We start from the raw sequence: 23,299 nt of genomic DNA on the forward strand, positions 1-23,299 counted from the left end.
ATGAAGAGTCATTGCACTCACCGTATGTGACTGTGTGGTGTGTATTCACTAACACCTTTATTCTTGGTCTATTCTTCTTTTAAGAGAATAGACCCAGAGGGCCTGTCAAGTGTACTGCAACATCTGCATATTATCGAGACTTCTTTGTACAGCATGTGATTCTTGCTTTGGAGGAGCACAGCTGTGTGGAAACCACTGTTTTCATGCAAGTTGAGGCACTTGATGTCACTCACCAAGTGAAAGACATGTTTTTTATCTTTAGAGGCTTTCCTGATGCATGACATGCTAGATGACCTGATCTGAAGCCAAGTGATTTTTGGTTCTGGGGATATCTAAAAAATGTGTTTAACAGGGACGTTCGGTCTCTACCTGATCTGAAGGCCAGTATACAGGAATACATTGCTCAGAGTCCACCAAAACTGTTGCAAACAACTCTTGATCGCATCATTTTCCAGATGTGGCATCTTGTCAACATGTTCGTATTGAAAAAAATTGCGTAAACAGTGGTTAATAATAAAATCAACATTATGCCTCTCACTCATTTGACCTTCTCTACTGGCATCCAATTCCTAATCCATTGTGTGTGGTAACATTACTGTACATCTTTCTTGCAATCACAATGCCGGGTTTGCACCTGGTGGCCAAAATTTGAACTAATTTTTTTCCATCATGAATTGACTCTGCATTACCACATTAGCATATCTACCAAATTTAGTTGCCATATCATAATTACAGCCCACACTCGACCACTATGCATAGCTGCAGTTTAAGTATAACCACTTGGTACCCTTCACTAGACATTGTATGTGTTTTTGTGACTTGTAGGTGTAGGTGTTGATGAGTCTTGAGCTCTTGATGCAACATTAGCAGCATATGATAAATTTGATATTTTACAATGTGTTAAATACACCAAACTTCCATTTATTTCTTGTCAGAGCTCAGTATTGTTAAAAGGAAGGTACTCACCAGGTATCCATTTTGGTTCAGTTGGTAAAGATAATGATTTTGTATCCATCACACCATATTTCCCTAAAATTCTCATCACATGCTAAGACTGATTAATATAAATATATTTGTCAAACTTTTTTGAGTTGTAATAGTAGGAAGTAATCAACGTTTTCTACAGTGATCTGAAAATGTTTACCCAACAGTTCAGTAAATTTAGTTGTTGCATCAATAGAGCCCATAGTCACTCCATTTTCAAAATAATACAGCAGTATTGGTCTTCACTATAAAACATGCATGGATGTGAACAGCTCCATGGGTGGCGGCGTGACGGCAGCCTCAGCATCCATCAGTTCTGGCACCGCTGGAGGAACACAGTGGTGGCCAGAGGTGGGGCCATTGCGGCAGCGAGAGGCGTCCGTCTGGTGCAGGTGACCGGACTGGCAGTGGTGGCGTTGGCAGGAGTGCCCGTGACCGCAAACGGTGGAGGCCGCAAGTGGCGGAGGCCTCCAATTCTGCCGGAAAATAACCAGCGGCAGAAAACCGAGGATGGCACAAACAGATGTGTTTCCGGTGTTGCTTGACAGTGCCGGAGAGATCAGAAATGACAAATAAGGTGTGCCCAAGCTGGCGAAGAATGCGCCCCTGCTCCCAGCGCTGCCTGCTGGAGAAAATGCAATATAACACCAAATCATTCAGTGTTAAGCCAGAACGAGGCGAAGCAGCAGGAGCGTGCGGCGGCAGGTGCAAAAGCTGCAGGAGTGACCGATGGGTGCGGCCACATAGCAATTCCTCTGGGGAACGGATGCCCCGCGGCTGGGAGCAATATGAAGACAGGAAAGTCCAGAGCATGCGCTAGCGAGTGTGCGTGGCGCGCATCTTGTTCATCTGCGACTTAAAGGTGCGCACAAAGCATTCTGCCTCGCCGTTCGACTGGGGGTGGAACGGGGCTGAGGTCAGATGACGAATGCCAGTAGCAGCACAGAACGCTTCAAACTCTGAGGACACGAATTGGGGGCCATTGTTGGAGACAATAACTTCAGGAAGGCCCTCAATACAAAAAATAGATGCCAAAGCCCGAATAGTACTGGCAGATGTAGTAGAAGACATAGGTACAACAAAAGGGAAGTTGCTGTATGCATCAATAACTATCAGCCAGCGGGAGTCCCAGAAAGGACCCGCAAAACCAATATGAACGTGCTGCCAAGGTGCAGTGGAGTCGGCCACCCAAAGACACGCTGGCGGGGAGCAGAATAATGCTCCACGCAAGAGTGACAGTTAACAAGCAAATTCTCAATTTGTTTATCAATGCCGCCCCAAGTGCAGTGATGATGCGCTAATTGCTTCATCCGCACAATACCCCAATGACCAGTGTGCAGCTAATGACCAGCGTGCAGCTATCGGAGGATTTCCGACTGCAGCAAACAAGGGACAACCACAGGAGACTGATCGTTGTCAGTTCGTAACAAGATAACACTGTGGTGCACAGACAAGTTGTGACATTGCGCAAAGTAACGTCGAACAATTGGATCACGAATATGCATCGCAGATGGAGGCCATTGAGTTCAAAAATACTGCAAAAGAATCTGCAAAGAAGCATCGGCGGCTGTCGCGGCAGCAATGCGACAAAAATCCACTGGAAAACCATCAGCTAATTCCTTATCTTGCGAATCAATAAACATGCAGGACAGTTTGGAAGAATCAAACACTTCGTCAGGCAGATGAGACAAAGCATCAGCATAGCCATGCTGGGCCATAGGCCGAAACAAGATTTTGTAATTGTAGTTAGACAAAAACAAAGACTAATGTTGCAACTTTTGTGCAGTACAGGCCGGAACTGGCTTTGACGGGTGGGACGACGACGTCAAAGGCTTATGGTTGGAGACCAAATAGAACTTACGACTGTACAAAAAATCATGAAACTTAGTCACTCCATAGACAATAGCTAAAGCTTCTTTCTCGATTTGAGAATAGTTCTGCTGGGCAGAATTGAGCAAGACGCAAAAGTGATCGGGCGATCAACAGAAGTAATGCGGTGCAAGAGAACCGCTCTGATGCCGTGAGAAAATGCATCAACAGCCAAAACAACTGATTTGGAGGGATCGAAAGGAATCAAACAGCGATCACTCACCAAAGCAGATTTGAGCTTGTGGAGAGCAGCGTTACATTCCGAAGACCAAACAAAAGGAACGTTCTTACGCCGAAGGCGATGTAAAGGCGCTGCAATCTGCGCTGCATTTGCTATAAATCGAATATAATATGTAATATTGCCCAACACAGGCTGAAGTTCTTTGAAGTTCCTGGGTGCTGGCAAGTCTCTAATCACACTAAGATGTGACGGCGAGAGGTGGATACCCTGTCTGGTAATCATATGTCCGAAATACTTAATCTCGGTTCGAAAAAATGTGCACTTTTCTCTGTTACACTTTAGTCCTGCCTGCAAAAGTACAGTAAATAAGGCACACACATTCTGCAAATGTTTATCAGGGGTGCGACCTGATAAAACAATATCATCCAGATAATTGGAACAAAAAAAAATATCATCCAGATAATTGGAACAATCAGGGACTGTGGCACACAACTGCTGCAAATAAGACTGAAAAATAGCAGGAGCTGAAGCACAACTGAATGGAAGGTGGCGAAACTTGAACAAACCAAGGTGGGTGTTGATCACAAAATAGTGCTGCGACAGTTCGTCGAGCGGAATCTGAAAGTATGCGTCCCGCAAGTCAACCGTGGAAAAGAGCTTTCCCGCACCAAGCTTATCAAAAATGTCTTCAGGACGCGGTAAGGGAAACATAGCTACCACTGTCTGGGGATTTACTGTAGACTTAGTCAGCACAAATATGGAGACAACCATTTGGTTTCTTCACACACACTATAGGCGAAGCCCATGGCGAAGCAGAAACAGGTTCAGTGACACCACTGTCTTGCAAATGCTTAAGTTCAGCAGCTACGGCGTCACGCAATGTGTGGGATACCGGGCGTGCACGCCGGGAAATAGGCATGGCATTGTCTTTCACTACAACATGCGCTGCAAAATCTGTGGCACAACCAAGGCCATCAGAAAAGAGGTCAGCAAAATCATCGCATAGTGTAGCAACACTGTCTGCATGGTCACTAGCGTTGATGCAAAGTACATTGTCCTGAATTGTGAGGCCAAAAAGTTCAAATGTGTCCATGCCAAAAATGTTCGTGGCATCTCTAGAGCGGAGCACATGGAAAGACACTGTACGTGTCATTGCATCATAAGTGGCTTGCAAACTACACATACCGAGCACAGAGATTTCCTGTCCAGTACCGAGCGAGGTGGCGCAGTGGTTAGCACACTGGACTCGCATTCAGGAGGACGATGGTTCAATCGTGCGTCCGGCCATCCTGATTTAGGTTTTCTGTGATTTCCCTAAATTGCTCCAGGCAAATGCTGGGATGGTTCCTCTGAAAGGGCACGGCCGACTTCCTTCCCCGTCCTTCCTTGATCCAACGAGACCAATGACCTCGCAGTTTGGTCTTTTCCTACAAACAACCCAACCAACCCTGTCCAGTAAATGCAGTCAGCGTGGAATGCGATCGATGAAGCGGGGGTGAATCAAGCAAATCATACGTTGGTTTGTTCAGTAAAGAAACTGACACACCAGTGTCCAGCTGCATGCGAACAGAATGTCCACACATGTTCAACGTCACAAAAAATTTCCTCGCCTTGTGCTGAATGCGAGAGGAAGTGTCTGGCAAAACTTGATTCACACGATGAACTGTAGAAGCACGTGAAGCAGAAGGCTTTGAATAAATGGCATTAGCGTCCATAGGCTGATGTGAATCATGATCACGGTGGTTTCCATTGGGGTGACGCTGATGCGAGTCACACGAACGGGAGACATGTCAGGAAGTAGAGTTTCTCATACTACACACAGCTTTCACATGTCCTTTCTTAATATAAAAACAACACTCTGCTTGACAGGATGGGCAACTGTCCCATGCTTGACGGGATGGGCAACTGTCCCGTGGGTGGGTACGAAAGCAATTCGGACAAGATTTCGGTATCTTAGTGGGTTCCAGGCTTGAAGCTCGTTTACTTACGCGCGAGCGACGCAGCGTGGCGGGCCGTGCTGGGACCGGGTGGGAGGGCATGTGTTGTGCCGCGCTAAAAGTACACACACCCAGGGTCACGTCAAACGCGGAAGTAGCCATTCTAATGTATCTTGTCTGTCTAGCAAGTCCATTACTTCCTGCAAAGACGGGTTTTTAAATTTGATGATTTGCTCGCGGATGCGGTGATCCGCCACATTCTGTGTAATAGCGTCTCTCATCATTATATCTGCATACGAGCATCCACATGAGCAATTAAAGTCACAATCAGAAGTGAGTCGCTGAAGGTTCGCAAACCGTAATTTATTGGACTGAGTAGGGCCACGCCAGAGGTGAAAGAATTTGTAGCGTGCAGTTACCACATTTACACTGTCGCGGAAGTGGGAGTTCAAAGCGTCAATCACTTCGTCATAAGTTTTAGTTTCTGGGCGAGTGGTGGGAAATAGTTTTACGAGCACACGGTATAGCACAACACCCACACTGGCAATGAAAAAGGCAAGCCGCCCTGTACCTGGTATGTTGTATGCTGCGAAGTATTTCTCGAGCTGGGCGATGTATTCTGGCCAGTGTTCAACGTCAGGATTGAAGGCACAAAATGTCGGCGCTGGAGGCGTTGTCGGCATTGGTACAGGTGGTGGCGTTGGAGGTGCCGAAGTAGCTGCAGTTTGTAGTATGACTAGTCCATTTATGGCAACAAGCAACTGTGTCATTTGCTGAGCCTCAAAACGTACAAGATCAGACAGAGAAGCCTGTTCCTGTGGCGAAGCCCTGGTTTACACAAATGAGTCTTACACTGAGGCTAGCATGAAAAGAAAGCAGTACTGAGCAAAAAAAGAAATGATAGGAGAGGGGGAAAAAAATTGTTAGTCCCCGCTCGTTGCCACTTTTTGTATCCCGCCTGGTAGGAGGCACGTGGATCTGCTCCTGTAAACTGAAGGGAAGGCCGAATGTTGGAAGTGAGTAGGAGCAGGTGAGGTAAAAATCTCGGTGCTGCAGTGTGAATTTAGGTCACCTTTACTTTAGCAAAAAGATGAATACATAACTTTACCTTGAGGGGCACGTATGTGTGAAGCCGGATGTCTCAAGGTCACAGAGGCGAAATGTGTAGTAGCTCGCACGCTATGAAATAGAAACAATGGTGCTTGGTTGTCTACTCAGAATCAAATGGGTTGAATCCAGAGCGGCGCTCATAGAGCTGCACAGCACTGGTTAGAGGGCGCTGTAGTATGCGTTGGTGTGGTAGTGCCAACCTGCGAACTTGCACCTTCGCTGTGGCATCATAGCTATCGATACCATAGCCTGTGCCATTCTTTTAACCCCTTTGTCATTTTAATTGTGTTTTAATCTCATGTATAGCTACTTTTACTCTTTCTCTGTTGCTTTAGAGCATGTGAGATAGAGTGAATGTGTGCTCAATTTGAACAATTTTTGAGATTTTAGCCACATTTGTTGTTGTAATGAGTGTAAGGGCACTGATAACCTTGCGGTTGAGTGCCCGTAAGACACACACACACACACACACACACACACACACACACACACACACACACATTCCACAGGCCATCATATAGTGTGTGGCAGATGGTACGTTGTACAACACTGTATTTGAACATTACAGATTTGTCTTTCCTACTCATCTACATTAACTTACATTTTTTATATATAAAAACAAAGATGAGGTGACTTACCGAACAAAAGCGCTGGCAGGTCGATAGACACACAAACAAACACAAACATACACACAAAATTCAAGCTTTCGCAACAAACTGTTGCCTCATCAGGAAAGAGGGAAGGAGAGGGGAAGACGAAAGGAAGTGGGTTTTAAGGGAGAGGGTAAGGAGTCATTCCAATCCCGGGAGCGGAAAGACTTACCTTAGGGGGAAAAAAGGACAGGTATACACTCGCACACACGCACATATCCATCCACACATACAGACACAAGCAGACATATTTAAAGACAAAGACAGCTAGCTAAGGATCAGCACCCCCAAAGTCCGGTGCCAGCAAGTGGACGCATGTATTCACATTGTCAGAATGGTGGACATCCAGCACACTATTATCTATAAGAAGGTGACATCAGAAGACTGTAGTGAAATGCAGCAAGATCTGCAGTGGTTTCATGAGTTGTGTCTGCTTGTGTCTGTATGTGTGGATGGATATGTGCGTGTGTGCGAGTGTATACCTGTCCTTTTTTCCCCCTAAGGTAAGTCTTTCCGCTCCCGGGATTGGAATGACTCCTTACCCTCTCCCTTAAAACCCACTTCCTTTCGTCTTCCCCTCTCCTTCCCTCTTTCCTGATGAGGCAACAGTTTGTTGCGAAAGCTTGAATTTTGTGTGTATGTTTGTGTTTGTTTGTGTGTCTATCGACCTGCCAGCGCTTTTGTTCGGTAAGTCACCTCATCTTTGTTTTTATATATAATTTTTCCCACGTGGAATGTTTCCTTCCATTATATTAACTTACATTTTCCTACATTTGGAGCTAGTTGCCATTCATCACACCAATATTGCAGTATATATCATCATGCATACTTCTAAAGCCCACTACCTCTTTTTCATCCATTTCTGCTTTGCTATTTTGCACTTTACTCTACCTTATTTTTTAGATATCCGTATTTTCTGTAGCCTGTTTGTTTGCTGCATTTTTATAATGTTTCCTTTTGTCAAGTAAATTCAATATCTCACATGTTATCGATTGATTTATAATGCACTGTGTCTTTTTGTTTATTTAATTCTCTGGTGCCTTCACTATTTCATCATTCAAAACTACCCATTTGTCATCTATTCTATATCTTTCTGTTTTGTTTTCTTTTATGTGGCCTCCAAAGTTTGGACTCCATTTAGCCTTGTAGATATCTTTCTCCTGTCTTAGTCAATTGTTGCCTAACGATTTCTCTGAAACTTTTATCAGTGTCTGGTTCTTTCAATTTATCCTGGTCCCATTTCCTTAATTCCTATCCTTCCACTGTTTCTTCAGTTTTAATCTGCAATTCATGACCAATATAAATTATGGTCAGAGTTCACATCTGACCCTAAAGTGATTTGGCAGTTTAAAATTTGGTTTCAAAATCTCTACCTCGCCATTACAGAATCTATCTGAAATTTTCTGGCATTTTAGTTCTTTTCCATGTAGACAACTTGTTTTTATGATTCTTAAACTTACATGTTTGCAGTGATTAAATTGTGGTCTATTCAAGATTATAATAAGTGGTTTCCCCTTTCATTACTTACTCCAGTCCATGTTCTTCTACTATTTTTCCTTTTGTTCCTTTTCCTACTATAAAATTTCGTCCCCTATTCCAGTTATCTCTCTGTGTGTATATGTTCCACAGTGGTGTGTACGGCTTTGTTTCTATCTGGGCTATGAAAATGTGTTCACTGTGCTATTCATAGTAGTTCGCCTGCATTACTTCTCTCTTGTTCATAATTAGACCTATTATTGTGTTTCTCTCTTCTCGATCCATAACCCTGCCACTAAACTTCTCAGCTTTCCTTTATATCTATCCTCAGCTTTCTCTTTTGAAATTCCCTAACATATCAGTCAAATTAAGAGTAATATAACATTCTACGTTCTGACCTGTAGAATGTCAGATTTGTTTTTTCTGATAAGAATATCCTGCTGAGTAGTCCGTTCTCTGAGATCCACATGGATCACTTGTTTCATTTCTGGAATATTTTATGCAAGGTGAATCTATCACCATTAAAGAGTGGCGTGTCCTCTTGAAATATAACAGCTGTAGCTTCCCTTTGCTTTTAGCTGTTCTGAATTGAAACAGCAAGGCCACTGCATCTAAATAGTGAGGACAAATTTTACTGCAGAGTTTTCATGGTGACAAAAACAGGTTACAGTTTGACTATTATAAGTTGACGATTTTTACTTGTGCTGCCAGTAATGGAGAAAATTAAAACTAGTTGGATAATAGTAACTTGTCTCCAACCACAGCCAATATTTCCACATGTCACATCTGTTTTCATACAACCGTAACACACAACTAATGGTGGCAGCACTGTGGCAGGTGTTGATACTGTCTTTCCCTCACTGCTCCTCTCCCTTTGGCAGTCCTAATGCTGGGGCAAGGCATGCATCTTGCCATTCGCAACAGACACCGTGTGCATTTTCAGTTCATTGTGGTCAAACAGTAGACTTGCAATTTTGCATTTGCAACAGGGACTGTTTTTTTTCCCCAGTTTTTTAGGTGTACACCATGCTTTTGAAATACTCCTTGACAGACTAGAACTTTTGCATTGAAACGAGTGTATAAACCCTATTCTTTTAACCTCTGTTCCCTGTTTTGGTTCAAATGGTTTAATTCGAATGCTAAGTTTCATCACCAGGGCAAAATTGTTAATATAGTGAGCTGCATTGCTTACTAGGTTTGTATGAATTTCTTCGTACCACGAGACAGTGTGCCATCTGCCAAAGAATGTGATACAAATAACATAATCTCCTTTTAATATGGTTGTACCAAGGTCACAGATTCCTTTTATTTTGTGGTATGACTGAAGCTAGTCTATCTTCACAGTTTTGTGATCTTGGTGCTTTTGTGTGATGATGATTGAGTTGGGTAGGAAACATTCTCAAATCTTGATTTACCACTTAGACATTCTGTACCATATTATTAAGATAGAGTAGTAGAGACAATTTTTTGCAAACTTATGGGGTGATTTTCTTGAAATGCTGATTCCTTTCTCAGCCCTTGAGATAAATTTGGCAACAAAATTTCTTTCTGTTCTTCTTGTTTCCGTTATGACATGTCTTGTTGCTATCTGGTCAGCTCCTGTGACAAACTAATAGTATGTTGGCTACTGTAGTTATAATTGCCTACATAAAAATGCGTAGAAACAAGTTGTCACTCATCCACCTCCATTAGCAAAATTTAATTAGTACCCATTTCAGTTCTGTTTTTTCTTATCCTGGGTGGTCAGGTATCAGGTATCCTATTAAGATGTCAACAGGGCCAGCATAAGGCCCAAGCAACACAAGGGGCCACTTGGGGCTCCATAATATCTCTTTTTTTCATATCACACTCAATTTTTTTCCCTTCTCGGTTGCATACTTAAAGTTTAGCTTGTTTATCAATTTTCAACTTCTTTCGTGGCAAATTTTCCAAAATTTAACTGCGTACTGGTGAGTTCTTCACATGTAACATGCACTTACACTGTTTAAAAGTGTCTTATGTTTAACATAAAAATTTAAAATTAGATGATTTTTTTTGTATTTGTCCCACTTTTTATGACACAAGGTGCAATAATTAGTAAAATATAGAATTCAGGAGTTCCATTATTAAAGCAGTATGGGATACATACAGGCATTTGTGGCAGTAATGCAAGTCTCATTTAAACCACATGCATTTCACTTTATTTTAAAGCATTTTCAATTGTCAGTTACTTTGTTTTCTACTTTAATTTCAAACATTCTTCTACGCACAGTTGTTTGATTTTAGTACATTGTACTTCACTGACAAAATACATTTTTGTTTTCTTGTTGTGTAGATCCACGTACCCCACTGCACAATGTGAAAACAAAAATGTATAATCCATGTTGTGCAGTGGAAGAAGCATGGTAATGTACTTTTTAAGACACTGTGACACAAGGAATTGAAATAAAAATAACAGAAAGTTGGAGGAATGTATTGAAAATGTATCCATAATTGGAAAATGTTTTTAAATTTCTATAAAATTAAGAGTTGGCTCATACTGACTTGGCTCTTTAGGAATAATATGACTAAAAAGTTTTGTAATGATCAGTGAGAAGTGTGTGTGATAGTATGATTCCTCAGTAGAATTAATGTGTGAGGGATAATAGAAATAATGTGCTTTGAAAGTATGTATGAAGTAGAAGGGTGTTGCTATTGTTTAAATTTAAAAGGGCATATTTATTTGGAAGGCATTATAGTTAATTTAAACACAAAATCTTAAGTTTTGAATGTATGGTTCATTCCCATGATGTGGTAGTGTGTGTAAGCTTTCATATTAGTCTGTCAGGGAGAACATCTGAGAGGGAGAACGTTGTACTCAGGACACTTCATAATAGCAAAAGATGAAAATTATTTCAGTTTTTATACATATTACCTGTGAAAAATTAAACATCTATTCAGGAAAGGTGGTGATGTCTTTTTGTTGATCTCCTTAATTAGTAAAGTAACCAGTCAGTGATTCTCTGTATATATTAATTAATTTTATTTTTTATTTTATTTGTAGATGACCTGGAACCGTTGGAGGACCACGCTGAGTACGAAACAAATACTCGTCAAAATTCTTCAGTTCACATTCGTGTGTTTCGGATAGCTTTAAGTGGTGCTAACACATAAACAGAGAAGTGATGTTCTTCTCATTGAATGAATTAGTTCGTTGGCTAGGACTTACGATTTTTGAGTTATGGATACAGTTGAATGCTGTGTTAGTCTTTTCATTGTTGCTAGCTCTGCACATTGACCGTACTCTGCAATGTTCATGGTGGATTGTCTTCTCACCTTTGTTTACTGCAGATGCCCTCAACGCATATTTTTGTACAATTGTCTTCATACGCATGTACCTGGAAGGAATGTATAAGGTGAGTTGAACTACTTGTTTATTGAAAGTTATTTCACGAAAGGCATAATTTAGCCATAGGTATAAAGGTAACTGTAAATTGTAACAGTATTATGAAAGGGATAGTTGCTACACAGTCTCTTGGGCAACTGAAGGCAGACTGCAAGCAGTAGTGCATGATGGGAGAGGCAACTGGATGGTGGGGGTAAGGAGGAGGCTGGGGCGGAGAGGGGGAGGGATAACAGGGTAGGGGTAGCAGGCAGTAAAGTGCTGCTTGTGGGAGAGTAAAGGGATGAGTCCTTCCCACCAACACCAGCTTTTCTGAATTGCACAGGTGAGAACTCTCCCTGCAATGTATTCTACAGTTCCGTAACCCTCCTGGCCTCAACCTTCGTTAGTCATTGTCCTTACCCATCTAGCCCCTTCCATTTTCCAGTTCCAAAACTATGCAGCCCTCTGTCCCACTAACACACGCTCAGCCTTTTTACTTCGTTCCTTTCCCGCTAATCCCCCCCCCCCCACCCCCTCCATCCTCCATGTACCTAGCTGCCCAACCCTCTCTCCACCTCGTTCCTGAAAACTCCCACAAGCAGCACTTCACCATCTGCTAACTCTACCCTGCTATCGCTCTCCCTCCCCGCCCCAGCCTCCTGCTTACTCTGATCACTCGCTTGCTTCTCCCATCATGTGCTGCTGTTCGCAGTCTGGCTTCAGCAGTCGGAAACTGTGGTCACGTGTGTGAGTAGAATTTGTATAAATGTGTGTGTGTGTGTGTGTGTGTGTGTGTATGTGTGTGTGTGTGTGTGTGTGTGTGTGTGTGTGTGTGTGGGGTATAATTTCGACAAAGGCCTTGTTGGCCAAAAGCTCACTTTCTGGCAGTTTCTTGTTGTGTCTATCTGCAACTCACCATCTCTGCCATATGGTGAGTAACAGCTATCCTTTTCCTAATATTGTCAGATTCTGTCCTGGATTTTCCATTGTTTGATAATTGTGAATTTTTGTTCAGTTGCATTTCTTCTTGCATTAAAAATTGAATAGCTGAATAAAGTCAAAACAAATGTAATACTGCTATGTGAGAAGTACTAAGTTGTCAACTTGGCAGTAACATATAATGTGTTTTGCACACCCATGTACATAAGTCATGAACAGTTGCACTCCTATCATTACACTTCCAAACTGCACACTGCTTTCATTTCTGATGTTGAGGCCTCATTAAGAATGATGTACAAAGTTCTGTCTGGTAGGATATCTTTATTCCAATTGAATATCTAATCAGACTTTTGTCATCAGCACAAAGAGTGATGATTTTCGGTAATGACTCATGTTGTAAAATGTGCACAACCAACCCAGCCTTGTTTTATTGTATTCTTTGGATATATAGTTTGCATATAGTTAATTTCTAGGAGACACTACAGATCTATATTGAAGACTTTCTGGAAATCAAGAAACATGACATCTGTTATCTACTGCCCTTCGAATTTCATGAGTGAGCAGAGACAGAAAGTATGATGATTCCTACAATGGGCATGCATTTACTCCACAGTATTGTGTCAAGTATTTAAGTCCTGCCAGCAACTCACATTGAAGAGGCTATATGGAAGAAGAAATAATGGTGTCCGAGATGCTTGCCCAAAAGATGATGGAATATTCTATCCACCGGGAAAAGTTGAAGAAACATAAGTATGTATTTGTAGGAAAATTATGTATTACCCATTTCATCTGCTCCCAGCACTTTGGATGACCAGTGTTATCAACAAAACCTGTTGCGTGATGCTAAATGTAACATATTCGTGTGAAATCCATATTCTCCCATTGTTAAATATTCGGTCTACCTTTGTTACTGTCAACACATTGATATAATTCAGCGTGCCCCGCCATGCTATTTATGCTCATGATTGTGCTTACTAGATATGATGTATGCTTGTTTAGTTCACTCTTCTGCTGAAGGATGTAAGCCTCATCAGGACTTATCAACGAAAATAATCGGTTTTTGAAAACAAAATAGAATATCCTGGCAGAAGGGTTGAAGGTAAAGAAAGAGGGATGAAGGCAAAAAAACTGGTGACATTTAGTAAAGGGGAAGAGTTTCAGAAATGTCAGCCATAACTCCAATTCAGTGTAGACTTACTGTACAGGATGAGAAGGGCAGACACTTTCCTAAACCTCTCCAGTCCTTTTCCTTCATTCCTCTTACATTCTCTTCAAACCTTGTGCCGGAAGGAGGAGACACAGGCTTTGAAAGCATGCTCATTTCAATATCTTTTATGTGCATTTCCTCTCGTTGCCACATGGTGAGTAGACTTTTTAATTTATCCATATTATATTCTAGCATTTATAAAGTAACAGTTACAAATATATCATATTGTTAATTATGTATTTGATGTAAGTAGTTTCTTAATGATAGTTTATTTTATTGGACTTGTTCTGGCATTCGCACATCATCAGTGGTACCTTGTATATACTACAATTTTTGTGGATGTCGAAAACAAAGTTTTCCAACAGTCATATAATAATGTGGTTGTATGATTTGCATATGCATGTAGAAGCAATCAGCATGATAAATTCTTACAAAAATATGTAGTTGCCAGTGGCAATTTCAACTGCCAATCACATATTCTCTTGGAGATATATTATGCCGATTGCAAATACAGAGTAGTTATAATTAAAGCTACTCACAGAGGTCCAGTGTGGGCTATAATTATCATATGGCAATGAAACTTGTTAGACATTCTAATACATTAATGCCAAACCAATTCCAGTTTTGGCCACCAGGTGTAAATCAGGCACTGCAAATGCAAGAAAGATGTGTAGGGATGTTTCCCACATGTAATGTATTAGGAATGGGACGTGGGCAGAAAAGTTAAAGACAAATAAGGAAGGCATAATGTTGATTTTACTACTACCACTGCTTACTCAGTTTGTTCAATATGAGCATTGACAGTATGACATATTTGTTAAACAAAATGATCAACAGTTGCTCACAGCAGTTTCTGTGAATTCTGAGCAACAGATTCCTGTAAACTGGCCTTCAGATCAGGTAGAGACTGAACGTGTCCCTGGTAAACATGTTCTTTTAGATATCCCCAGAGCCAGAAGTCTCATGGATTCAAATCTGGCAATCTTGCAGGCCGTACCTCTGAAGATAATGTGTTCATGGAAAGTTGTGTTAAACAGATCTTTCACTGGGCAAGCGACATGAGGTACTGACCCATCTTGAAATAAAACAGTAGTTTCCACACAGTTGCACTCTTCCAAACTAGAAATCACATGCTGTACAAAGAAGCATCAATAATGTACAGATGTCATGGTATGTTTGACAGGCCCTCTGGTTGTATTCTCTTCAAAGAAGAATGGACTGAGAATAGAGATGTTACATCCATTCCTCATAGCAACATATGATGAGTGCAATGATTCTTTGTGCACTACAAGTGGTTTAACAGTATGCAAAATTTGGCAGTTCTACTGCACACTGTTGTGTAAAATGTGTCTCATTTGTAGAATATTGCCCGGCCAAATATCATGAACTTCAATCCATGCCAGAAACAGAAGAGCAAAGTCAGGCCATTGCTGTGGATCATTAAGTTCCACTTGCTGTGACATCCGGATCTTTCGGTACTGTTGACCATAGGATGGACAGTTCTCTTAACACCGCATGAGCCCTAGCACTAATAAGGACACATGCTGCATGGTCAGTTACGGCAACAGCATCCTTGTCAATAATTTCCACTGGTAGAGCCTGCTTTCCTCTTTCAGATGCCTCACCAAGCTCACCTTTGTTTTTTAATTTCATCATCATCTTCTTTACACCATTTAATAACATTACCTGTCTCCTCATGCCTTTCGATCACCGATACTCTCTGTGCTGCACTGTAATTGCTGCTGTTCACATAACATAGCTTCACTTAAAGTGTAAAAGTGCATGGTCTGTCTTCTCAGTAGCCATACCGTTCACTCATATTATGGCTTGTCAAATGACAGCATGGATGTCATACCGTCAAACAAACAGTGTACAGCGGCAAATTTGCACCTGGTGGCCACGACTGGAATTTATTTGTTTTTCAGCGTAAATGTGTTCCAAATTAATACATTAGCATATCTACCAATTTTTGCTGCCATACGATAATTACAGCTCAAACTGGGCCTGCCTGAGTAACTGCACATTAATTTTAAATAGCCAGTTTAAATCATAGAAGCATATTATTATAGAATTATTATGATAAATCATCTTTGGAACCTGCTAAAAAGCACTACATGTAAGATACTTCCGAAGATGGGCAAAAGCACAAAACTTGTCCAATAAAATAAACTACCATCAAAAAGCAACTTTCTACAACCATCATTATTAATACGATATCTTTGCAATTTTTTCATACTGCAGGGTGCCAGATGTAAAAGATAATCTTTGAAGTTACCTCAGTCACCCCATATTGATATCTTTTTAAAACCACCCTCTCACAAAAGAAGTTTGATAAGTTATATACTCCAACAAATTTAATTTGCACATCATATCTGTCATTTATCTACTGATGTAAATTAGAAAGCTATTGGCCAAAACTTGAATAATTCAGGCAGGTATTATGAAGAATTTTCATTTTCCAATGTATATCTCTTTCAGTATAGTGCATTTTTCAAACAGTGAACAAATAATGTGTGAGGTTAACTTCTCAAGCCACGTTAGATTAGCCTTGAATATAATTCTTCATTTGATGGAAGGACAAAGCTAATGTGACAGAACACAAAAGTTTCATGGAATTAAACCTGGTGAAAGCTGCACCAGAACATAAATCCATGCCTCAAAATGTATCCCACGTTTTTGGCTGCAGAATATTTTTTTAGTAATCTTCATCCTCTTCTGATGTGTTATGTACTTGATTAGTCTTAAGCACTCCATCAGTAAATCTTATTACAGAATTGCTACCACTCTTTTTAATCATTGCTGCTCATATAAAGTCTAATAAAGATAAGCTTCACTCTTAATTACCCTACCAAATTATCTTGTAGGACATGTCCTCAGTTATTTCAGAGTAGTAGAAAAGTCCCTGCTGGTATTTGTTGAAACAGAGATCTTGTAACAGATAATATTATCTTATTTCTCACATCCTAAGTGTGTTGTCATACTATCCTACACTCCCCTCCCCCGTGGATTTTCTTCTGCTCCTCCACCTCCTTCCTGCACTTCATCATGTACTTCCATTTCTAAACTTCGGTATAACTTACTTGATTTTTATTTATTCTGTTGACCCAAAATAATACATATGTTTGCTCTATCACTGTGTGCTAGAATGAACAGAAGTCTATCACTTGCAAAATTATTGGTACATTGTTCTGCATTTACTACTAACATTATCAAAACTATATGATTATTGAATGCATCTCATATTGTATGTAACATGGGGATATATAGAAAGAAAAATGTTTTCAGGCAGCATTAATGCGCGCGACATGGAGCCTAACACTACTGCTTTTGCTGTTCGTGTTTAAATTTTTACTATGCAAAAAGCTGCAAAGCATTGATCAAGGAGGTGGCGGTCTAGATTTCTCTGAAGTGCTGTCACCAATCTTTATTCTGCTACAGCTTGTAGCTGTACGGGCATGCCAGTTACACTAAGTAAGTACCTATTTTATTCTAATAGACAAGAATTTAATGATAGACTTTTGGATGTGACAATGTTTAGATGCACTTTTCTACAAATTTCAAGCTGTAATATTGATGTTTAAAACTTTTCTACTGCTCACAGTATTTGAAAGCTAAGCACTAAAAGCAGTTAAGAATAGTGATACAGACAATGACAAATTACCAGAAATGTAGCTCAAATAGTATGACTAAAGGGGGAGTAGATGTGGCATATCTGTCAGGAGACTGGATTGCCATGGCATAACCCCCTTGCTGGAGAGCTTGCAATTTTAGATCAATAATCTCAGAAATCCAGTAAAAAGGCTAGGGCAGTACAGAAATGACAAATCTAATTCTTATTTATGTTCACATGATAACGGATAGCACCACATCTAGAATAGGTATTACAGGTTATCTCAGGATTTTGAGTTTTAAGGGAAATGATTGATTGTGTGTAACATAAAGATTCTATGTGTAGGCTACATATTATTTTATATGTAAGTGGTATCAACAGTATTGATGATCAACCTGAGAATCCAGAGAGAGATTTTTGGTAATGCTAGGTGAAGTAAGATGTGGATATTCTGCAATAAAGGCAGTTAAAGACTTTGTAAGAAAGCCTAATCAGCAGTCTATGAAAACTAAATGAGAGTAGTAAAAGCGAGTGATCAAGACAGAGAAGTTAATTTTGTAGGTATATTTCACTACCTAACTTAAGAGATTAATTATGAAATTGCAAAATAAGGCATGATAAGTACCAAACAGAGGTAAATGTCCACTCGTGGTAAAGAAACAACATGTTTATTGAATGACTAAACTACTACTAAGGAAGACGAGTCTGAAATGACCTTAAAATTGATAGGTATTGGAGAAAGTCATTTGCCAGTGTGATGGGACAAGACAAATGCGTGGGACTGCAGGAATAGCGGACACCAAAGAAAGTCACTACCTCTTTTCCGAGTATCGCCAGCACGACACCGAATTTTGCTGACACATGGTGATTAATTAAGCATATCGTGCAGAGAAAAATTATCTGGACAAGATCCGAACCAAAGGCACATGGTTAATACACGTGCACGCTGGCAGTGACGAGCAAAGCGTAGGCAGTATTCAGGTGGGCACTAACACTCGTCCGTAGGATGGCTTGCAGTGCTAAACACTGGTTTACACACTGGGCTTAGTAGTGGGCATAGAGAAAGCGTGGTGCAAGTGAGTCTGCACAGTGGCAATATAATAGTCAATGAGGTTTATCCGAGGTGCAATTATTGCTAGTTGAAAAAACTAAAATGTCATGCTAAGCATATTGGTGTAAAGCACATCACCAAGTGGCAAGTCCGTCATGGAACAAGCGCAGGGCCAAAGTTGACATTGATGCTGTGAGGAGAAGACAGAGACTGAGGGCAAACCTAGGTCGGTGGAAGCCTCACTACAAACACACCTATTGTCCTGTACCAGCGGGCATCCGGTCTCACAGCAGAAATGACAGCTTGGGATGGAAATAAGCACACAAAAGCAGAAACCTGCTGCCCTAGGAGATGCCCCCTCCAACACGCCCCCCCCCCCCCCCCCAACTCCCTCTGCCGTCAGCACACCTCACCCCCTCTCCCATTCCATGAGAGCGAGGTGACAAAGGCTGGTATCAGTGGATGGTCGTTATGTTCCAACATTGAGGCCATGGGCAGTGGCATCGACACTGTGTTTGTCGGTCATGCAAGATAGACTGGTGCCTGACATCAGAGCACTGGTTGTGAGGAGGGCAGGGAAGCCGGCTGTCAGTAGTGCTGATCTGTTGCGTGGCAGTGCAGTACCACCAACGTGTGCGCAGGGTGTATGCTGAGCTGGGTTGGCGTGACTGTGTCTAGCTGTGTCTAGGGCTGTACGAACAGGAGTGGGCAGGCACTGGGCTTGGTTGCCAGTGTGGTGCTGCAGAGGTAAGGGTGCATCAGCACTGCCAGATGGCAGTGAGGAGGGCCTGACAGCATAGTGGCCACATTTGACAGTCGAAACTGCATACGGCGGGTGCTGCAAGCAGTAATTGGCAGTGTTTCTAACATGAGAGTGGGTGGTAGCAGGTCCAGGGTGTGGTGCTGGGAACGTGTGAAATAATGGTGCTGTGGAAGTGGTAGAGGCTGCAATGCGACATCGGGGGCATGACCAGCTGTTGAACGCATCAAGTGTAGGTTGGTGGAGAGGTAGAGGGTCTGGTGTATGAGCATTGTAGACATTGTGGGATGTAGGCCCTGTATGCCGACTGCTGGTGGGTAAGGGGCAGTACCAGCGTAGCATGGTATGATCCCTGCAGTGTTGCCAGCCATACCGTGGCAGGCTGGCATCTCGGGCTACAATGGCAGGCTGCTTGGCACTGTGTTTTTGGTGGCACTGGCTCTATCAGATACCGTGGTGTTGGCAACGGTGTCAGTGTTTGGGTGTTTCAGTGAAGACAGTAGTTCAATGAGAGATCAGACAGCATATAGGCGGACTTCAGCCTAGCGATCAAAATGCTGGTGGGGAGCTGGAGTAGTGCGGGCAATGCTGGGGCTTGTGAACATCATTGCGCACCATAACATGAGTGCATGGCTTGTAGTCATCATGAATGAATACCCTGCGTTCACTGTGGTGCTGGGGAGGGGTGATTGATGAACTCAGGGATGACGTCTTCTGTAGGCAGATTGGTGGGCTCTAGGAAGTTGCCTGGCATGGCAAGTAGCTAGTTGTAAACAAAGTCATTGGCTGATGTCTCATGGTCTGCTTTGTGAGCGACGAGGAGGCCAAGAAGCGGTCCGTCTGTTGTTGCGGCAGGCAAGGGAGGCCTTTAAGATACTGTGGAGCCGTTCCCTCATGCAGTTGGTGACAGCATGGAGCTGGATGTCAGGTACAGATCAGGCATGCAGAGGTCGGACAGAATGTTGCCTCAGGCCAGGGGATGAACCTATCCACCACGGTGAAGAGGTAGCAGCAGCAGCAATAGTAGTTATAGGAAGGTAGAAGGCCAACAGTGTCCACATGAATGTGGGCGAAGTGAAGCCTGACATCTGGGAAGCAGTCAGTTGTGCTAGATGAAGTCCACTCTCATAATGGGGTCCATTATGTTAGCGACAGTGAAGATCCAGTGGAATCCCATTGTAGGCCGATGATGTGTGCCATAGGAGGTGGTGGTGGCACACTTATTCACTGCCATCAGAAGGATGGCTGAGGCAGTGCCAGGGTCGCGTACGAGCCATTATGGAAAGATAGCCAACGCAGAGCTGATGTTGATCAGGAACGGAGTGAGCATCACAGATGAATAGGGACTTAGAGACTGAACAGCAGCTGGGTGCATATAATCCTGCCACCTGTTGGAGTTTGGGTATCAGGAGCACAGCTTCCTGCAGTTCATAGCGAATGGCCCGAAGTGCTCATGGTAACAGCAGAGACCGGTCGAGTTTCAAAAGGCCTCAGCAGGTTGGCTGGAGCTGCAGTGGTGGTAGTGGTCATTGCACTGTTGGCTGGGACTGCGCGGCCGATGGCAGACAGAATTGAGGGAGGCCACAGTCACTTGCAGCATTGCTGAGGCAGGCGAAGATGTCATACACTCCCAGTTGCTGGGTGCTGTGCTGTGGGCCTTTGGGGCGGGGAGTAGCTGGTGATGTCATTAGCAGCACGTCGAGTGACGTGGAGGAGCTCATAGCGGTGTGGCTGGCAGAATGACAGCCAGGTGGGGGGTGAGGTTGGCATTCAGTGGTGATGGCAGGGAGGTCAGTGTCTGGTGCTCCCTGTTGGCAAGGCTGGCGGCATCATTGAGGAAGAGGTTGGCTTGCGACTCCACAGCTGTCTGTATTGCGTCTGGGGGGCGAGTCTGCCAGATGTTGTACAGGACACCGTTAGGTTTCAGAGGTGGCACAGGAATTGGAAGGGTCGACAGTCTGCGCACTGCTAGAGGGAAAGGAGGACCTACATGTGCTGCATTTTGGAAATCATGAATGTTTCTCCCTATGTAGATTGCATCAACAAAATATTTTTCCATTCGGAGGAGAATGTTGGTGATTGAAATTTCATGAGAAGTTCCCATCGTAACGAGAAACGCCTTCGTTATAATGATGTCTACCCCAAATCCTGTATCATGTCCATGGCACACACTCCCCTATTTCTCGATAATGCAAAACATGCTGCTCTTCTTTGAACTTCCTCGACGTACTCCATTAATCCTATCTGGTAAGGATCCCACACAGCGCAGCAGTACTCGAGGATGGACAAGTGTAGTGTAGGCAGTCTCTTTAGTAAATCTGTTGCAGCTTATAAGTGTTATGCCAATAAATCACAGTCTTGCTTCGCCTACCCCGAAACATTTCCTATGTGTTCTTTCAGATTGATGTTATTTGTAACTGTAATTCCAAGGTATATAGTTAAATTTATGGCCTTTAGATTTGATTGATTTATTGTGTAATCGAAGTTTAACGGAGTTCTTTTAGCACTGATGTGGATGTCCTCACACTTCTTGATATTTAGGTTCAATTACCAATTTTTGCACCATGCAGATATTGTTTTGACCTTCTGATGACTTTACTAGATGATAAAAGACAGCATCATCTAGCAACAACCTAAAATGGCTGCTCAGATCACCTCCTGAATTGTTTATATAGCTAAGGAACAGCAGAAGGCCTATAACATTTCCTTGGGAAATGTCACAAATCACATCTGTTTTACTCAGTGATTACTACGAACTGTGACCTCTGAGAGAGGAAATAAATAGAACTATTGTTCTGTATGGGTAGCCAGCGACCATAGTAGATGGGCATCCAGTTGCGTGGCAGAATTGGCAGCTTGCGTAAAAGTAAGTGTGCGAAGACAGAAACACATTGCTGTAGTAAATGACCTTAGCAAGTGAGGAATGTATGGAACTACTAAAACCTGAGTGTGGCAAAGGGCTGCCACATTGTTAACAGGAATTTGAGATATTGTTGCAGCTTATTGACATTGTTTGATTCATATGTTGAAGAAGCACTGCTGGAAGTGAATGTAGTTTACAGGGAAGGAAGAAAAGTACAAGGAATATGGGTAACAATGCTGAAGCCCGTAGACAAAATAATCCATGTGACCAAAAGTAAGGAAAGTTTCGGGCTACTGATAAACATAATGGGCAGCATGATAATATGGGTAAACTATAAACAAATTTAAGGTGACAGTGACGAAGAGTAGTGGGGATTATGGCAGAATGTTTAACACCAAATTTGGGAAGTTACAATAGCAGGAGCACTTATAGTAGAAGTGTTCTCCCATCTAGAAAACAAGATTTCACAGTTTAGTAGAAGCCTGGAAGATCTGAGATACAAATTTGGTAGGAAATCTCTGATTATATGAAAGATTGACTTGCAACTGAAAAAGAAATTTCTCAAAGTACATATTTGAAGCACAGTGTTATATGAAAGCCAAGCATGTGATTGGAAATCTGGAGAATGATCCTATATCAGAATGTTAAAAATAGAGTGGACGGATAAAGTATGAAATGAGGTACCGTGAAGAAACAGCAGTAGAAAACGCTTGCAAGCATAAGAAAGGAGGACAGACTAGTGTTAGATACGCTACACTATGCAGAATGAGTAACATTATTCTACTTTCCTATTATTCTACATCTACATGGATACTCTGCAAATCACACTTAAGTGCCTAGCAGAGGCTGCATTGAACCACCTTCACAATTCTCTATTATTCCAATCTCGTATAGCGCGCGGAAAGAATGAACACCTATATCTTTCCGTACGAGCTCTGATTTCCCTTATTTTATTGTGGTGATCGTTTCTCCTTATATAGGTCAGTGTCAACAAAATATTTTCGCATTCGGAGGAGAAAGTTGGTGATTGGAATTTCGTGAGAAGATTCCGTCAACACGAAAAACGCCTTTCTTTTAATAATTTCCAGTCCAAATCCTGCATCCTTTCTGTGACACACACTCCCATATTTTGCGAAAATACAAAATGTGCTGCCTTTCTTTGAACTTTTTCGATGTACTCCACCAGTCCCATCTGGTAAAGATCCTACACCGTGCAGCAGTATTCTAAAAGGTGACGGACAAGCGTAGTGTAGGCAGTCTCCTTAGTAGGTCAGTTACATTTTCTAAGTGTCCTGCCAGTAAAACACAGCCTTTGGTTT

General features: G+C 42.1%; 1 protein-coding gene across 2 annotated transcripts in view; it reads left to right on the plus strand.

Annotated features, from left to right (window-relative positions):
* The window catches only part of LOC126480152 (transmembrane protein 203-like), a 52,370-nt gene that overhangs the window by 22,371 nt on the left and 6,700 nt on the right, over window positions 1-23,299 (plus strand). Inside the window, exons 2-3 of one of the 2 annotated variants that reach the window (XM_050103844.1) lie at window positions 11,230-11,581; window positions 16,982-17,167. In XM_050103844.1, coding sequence (XP_049959801.1) covers window positions 11,351-11,581; window positions 16,982-17,167 — 417 coding nt within the window. In that variant the 5' untranslated portion in view covers window positions 11,230-11,350. Of the gene's footprint in view, window positions 1-11,229; window positions 11,582-16,981; window positions 17,168-23,299 lie in introns of those variants that run through there. The other variant, XM_050103843.1, reaches the window with a different exon arrangement.

The sequence above is a fragment of the Schistocerca serialis genome, chromosome 1 (genome assembly GCF_023864345.2).
Source record: "Schistocerca serialis cubense isolate TAMUIC-IGC-003099 chromosome 1, iqSchSeri2.2, whole genome shotgun sequence".
NCBI lineage: Eukaryota > Metazoa > Arthropoda > Insecta > Orthoptera > Acrididae > Schistocerca > Schistocerca serialis.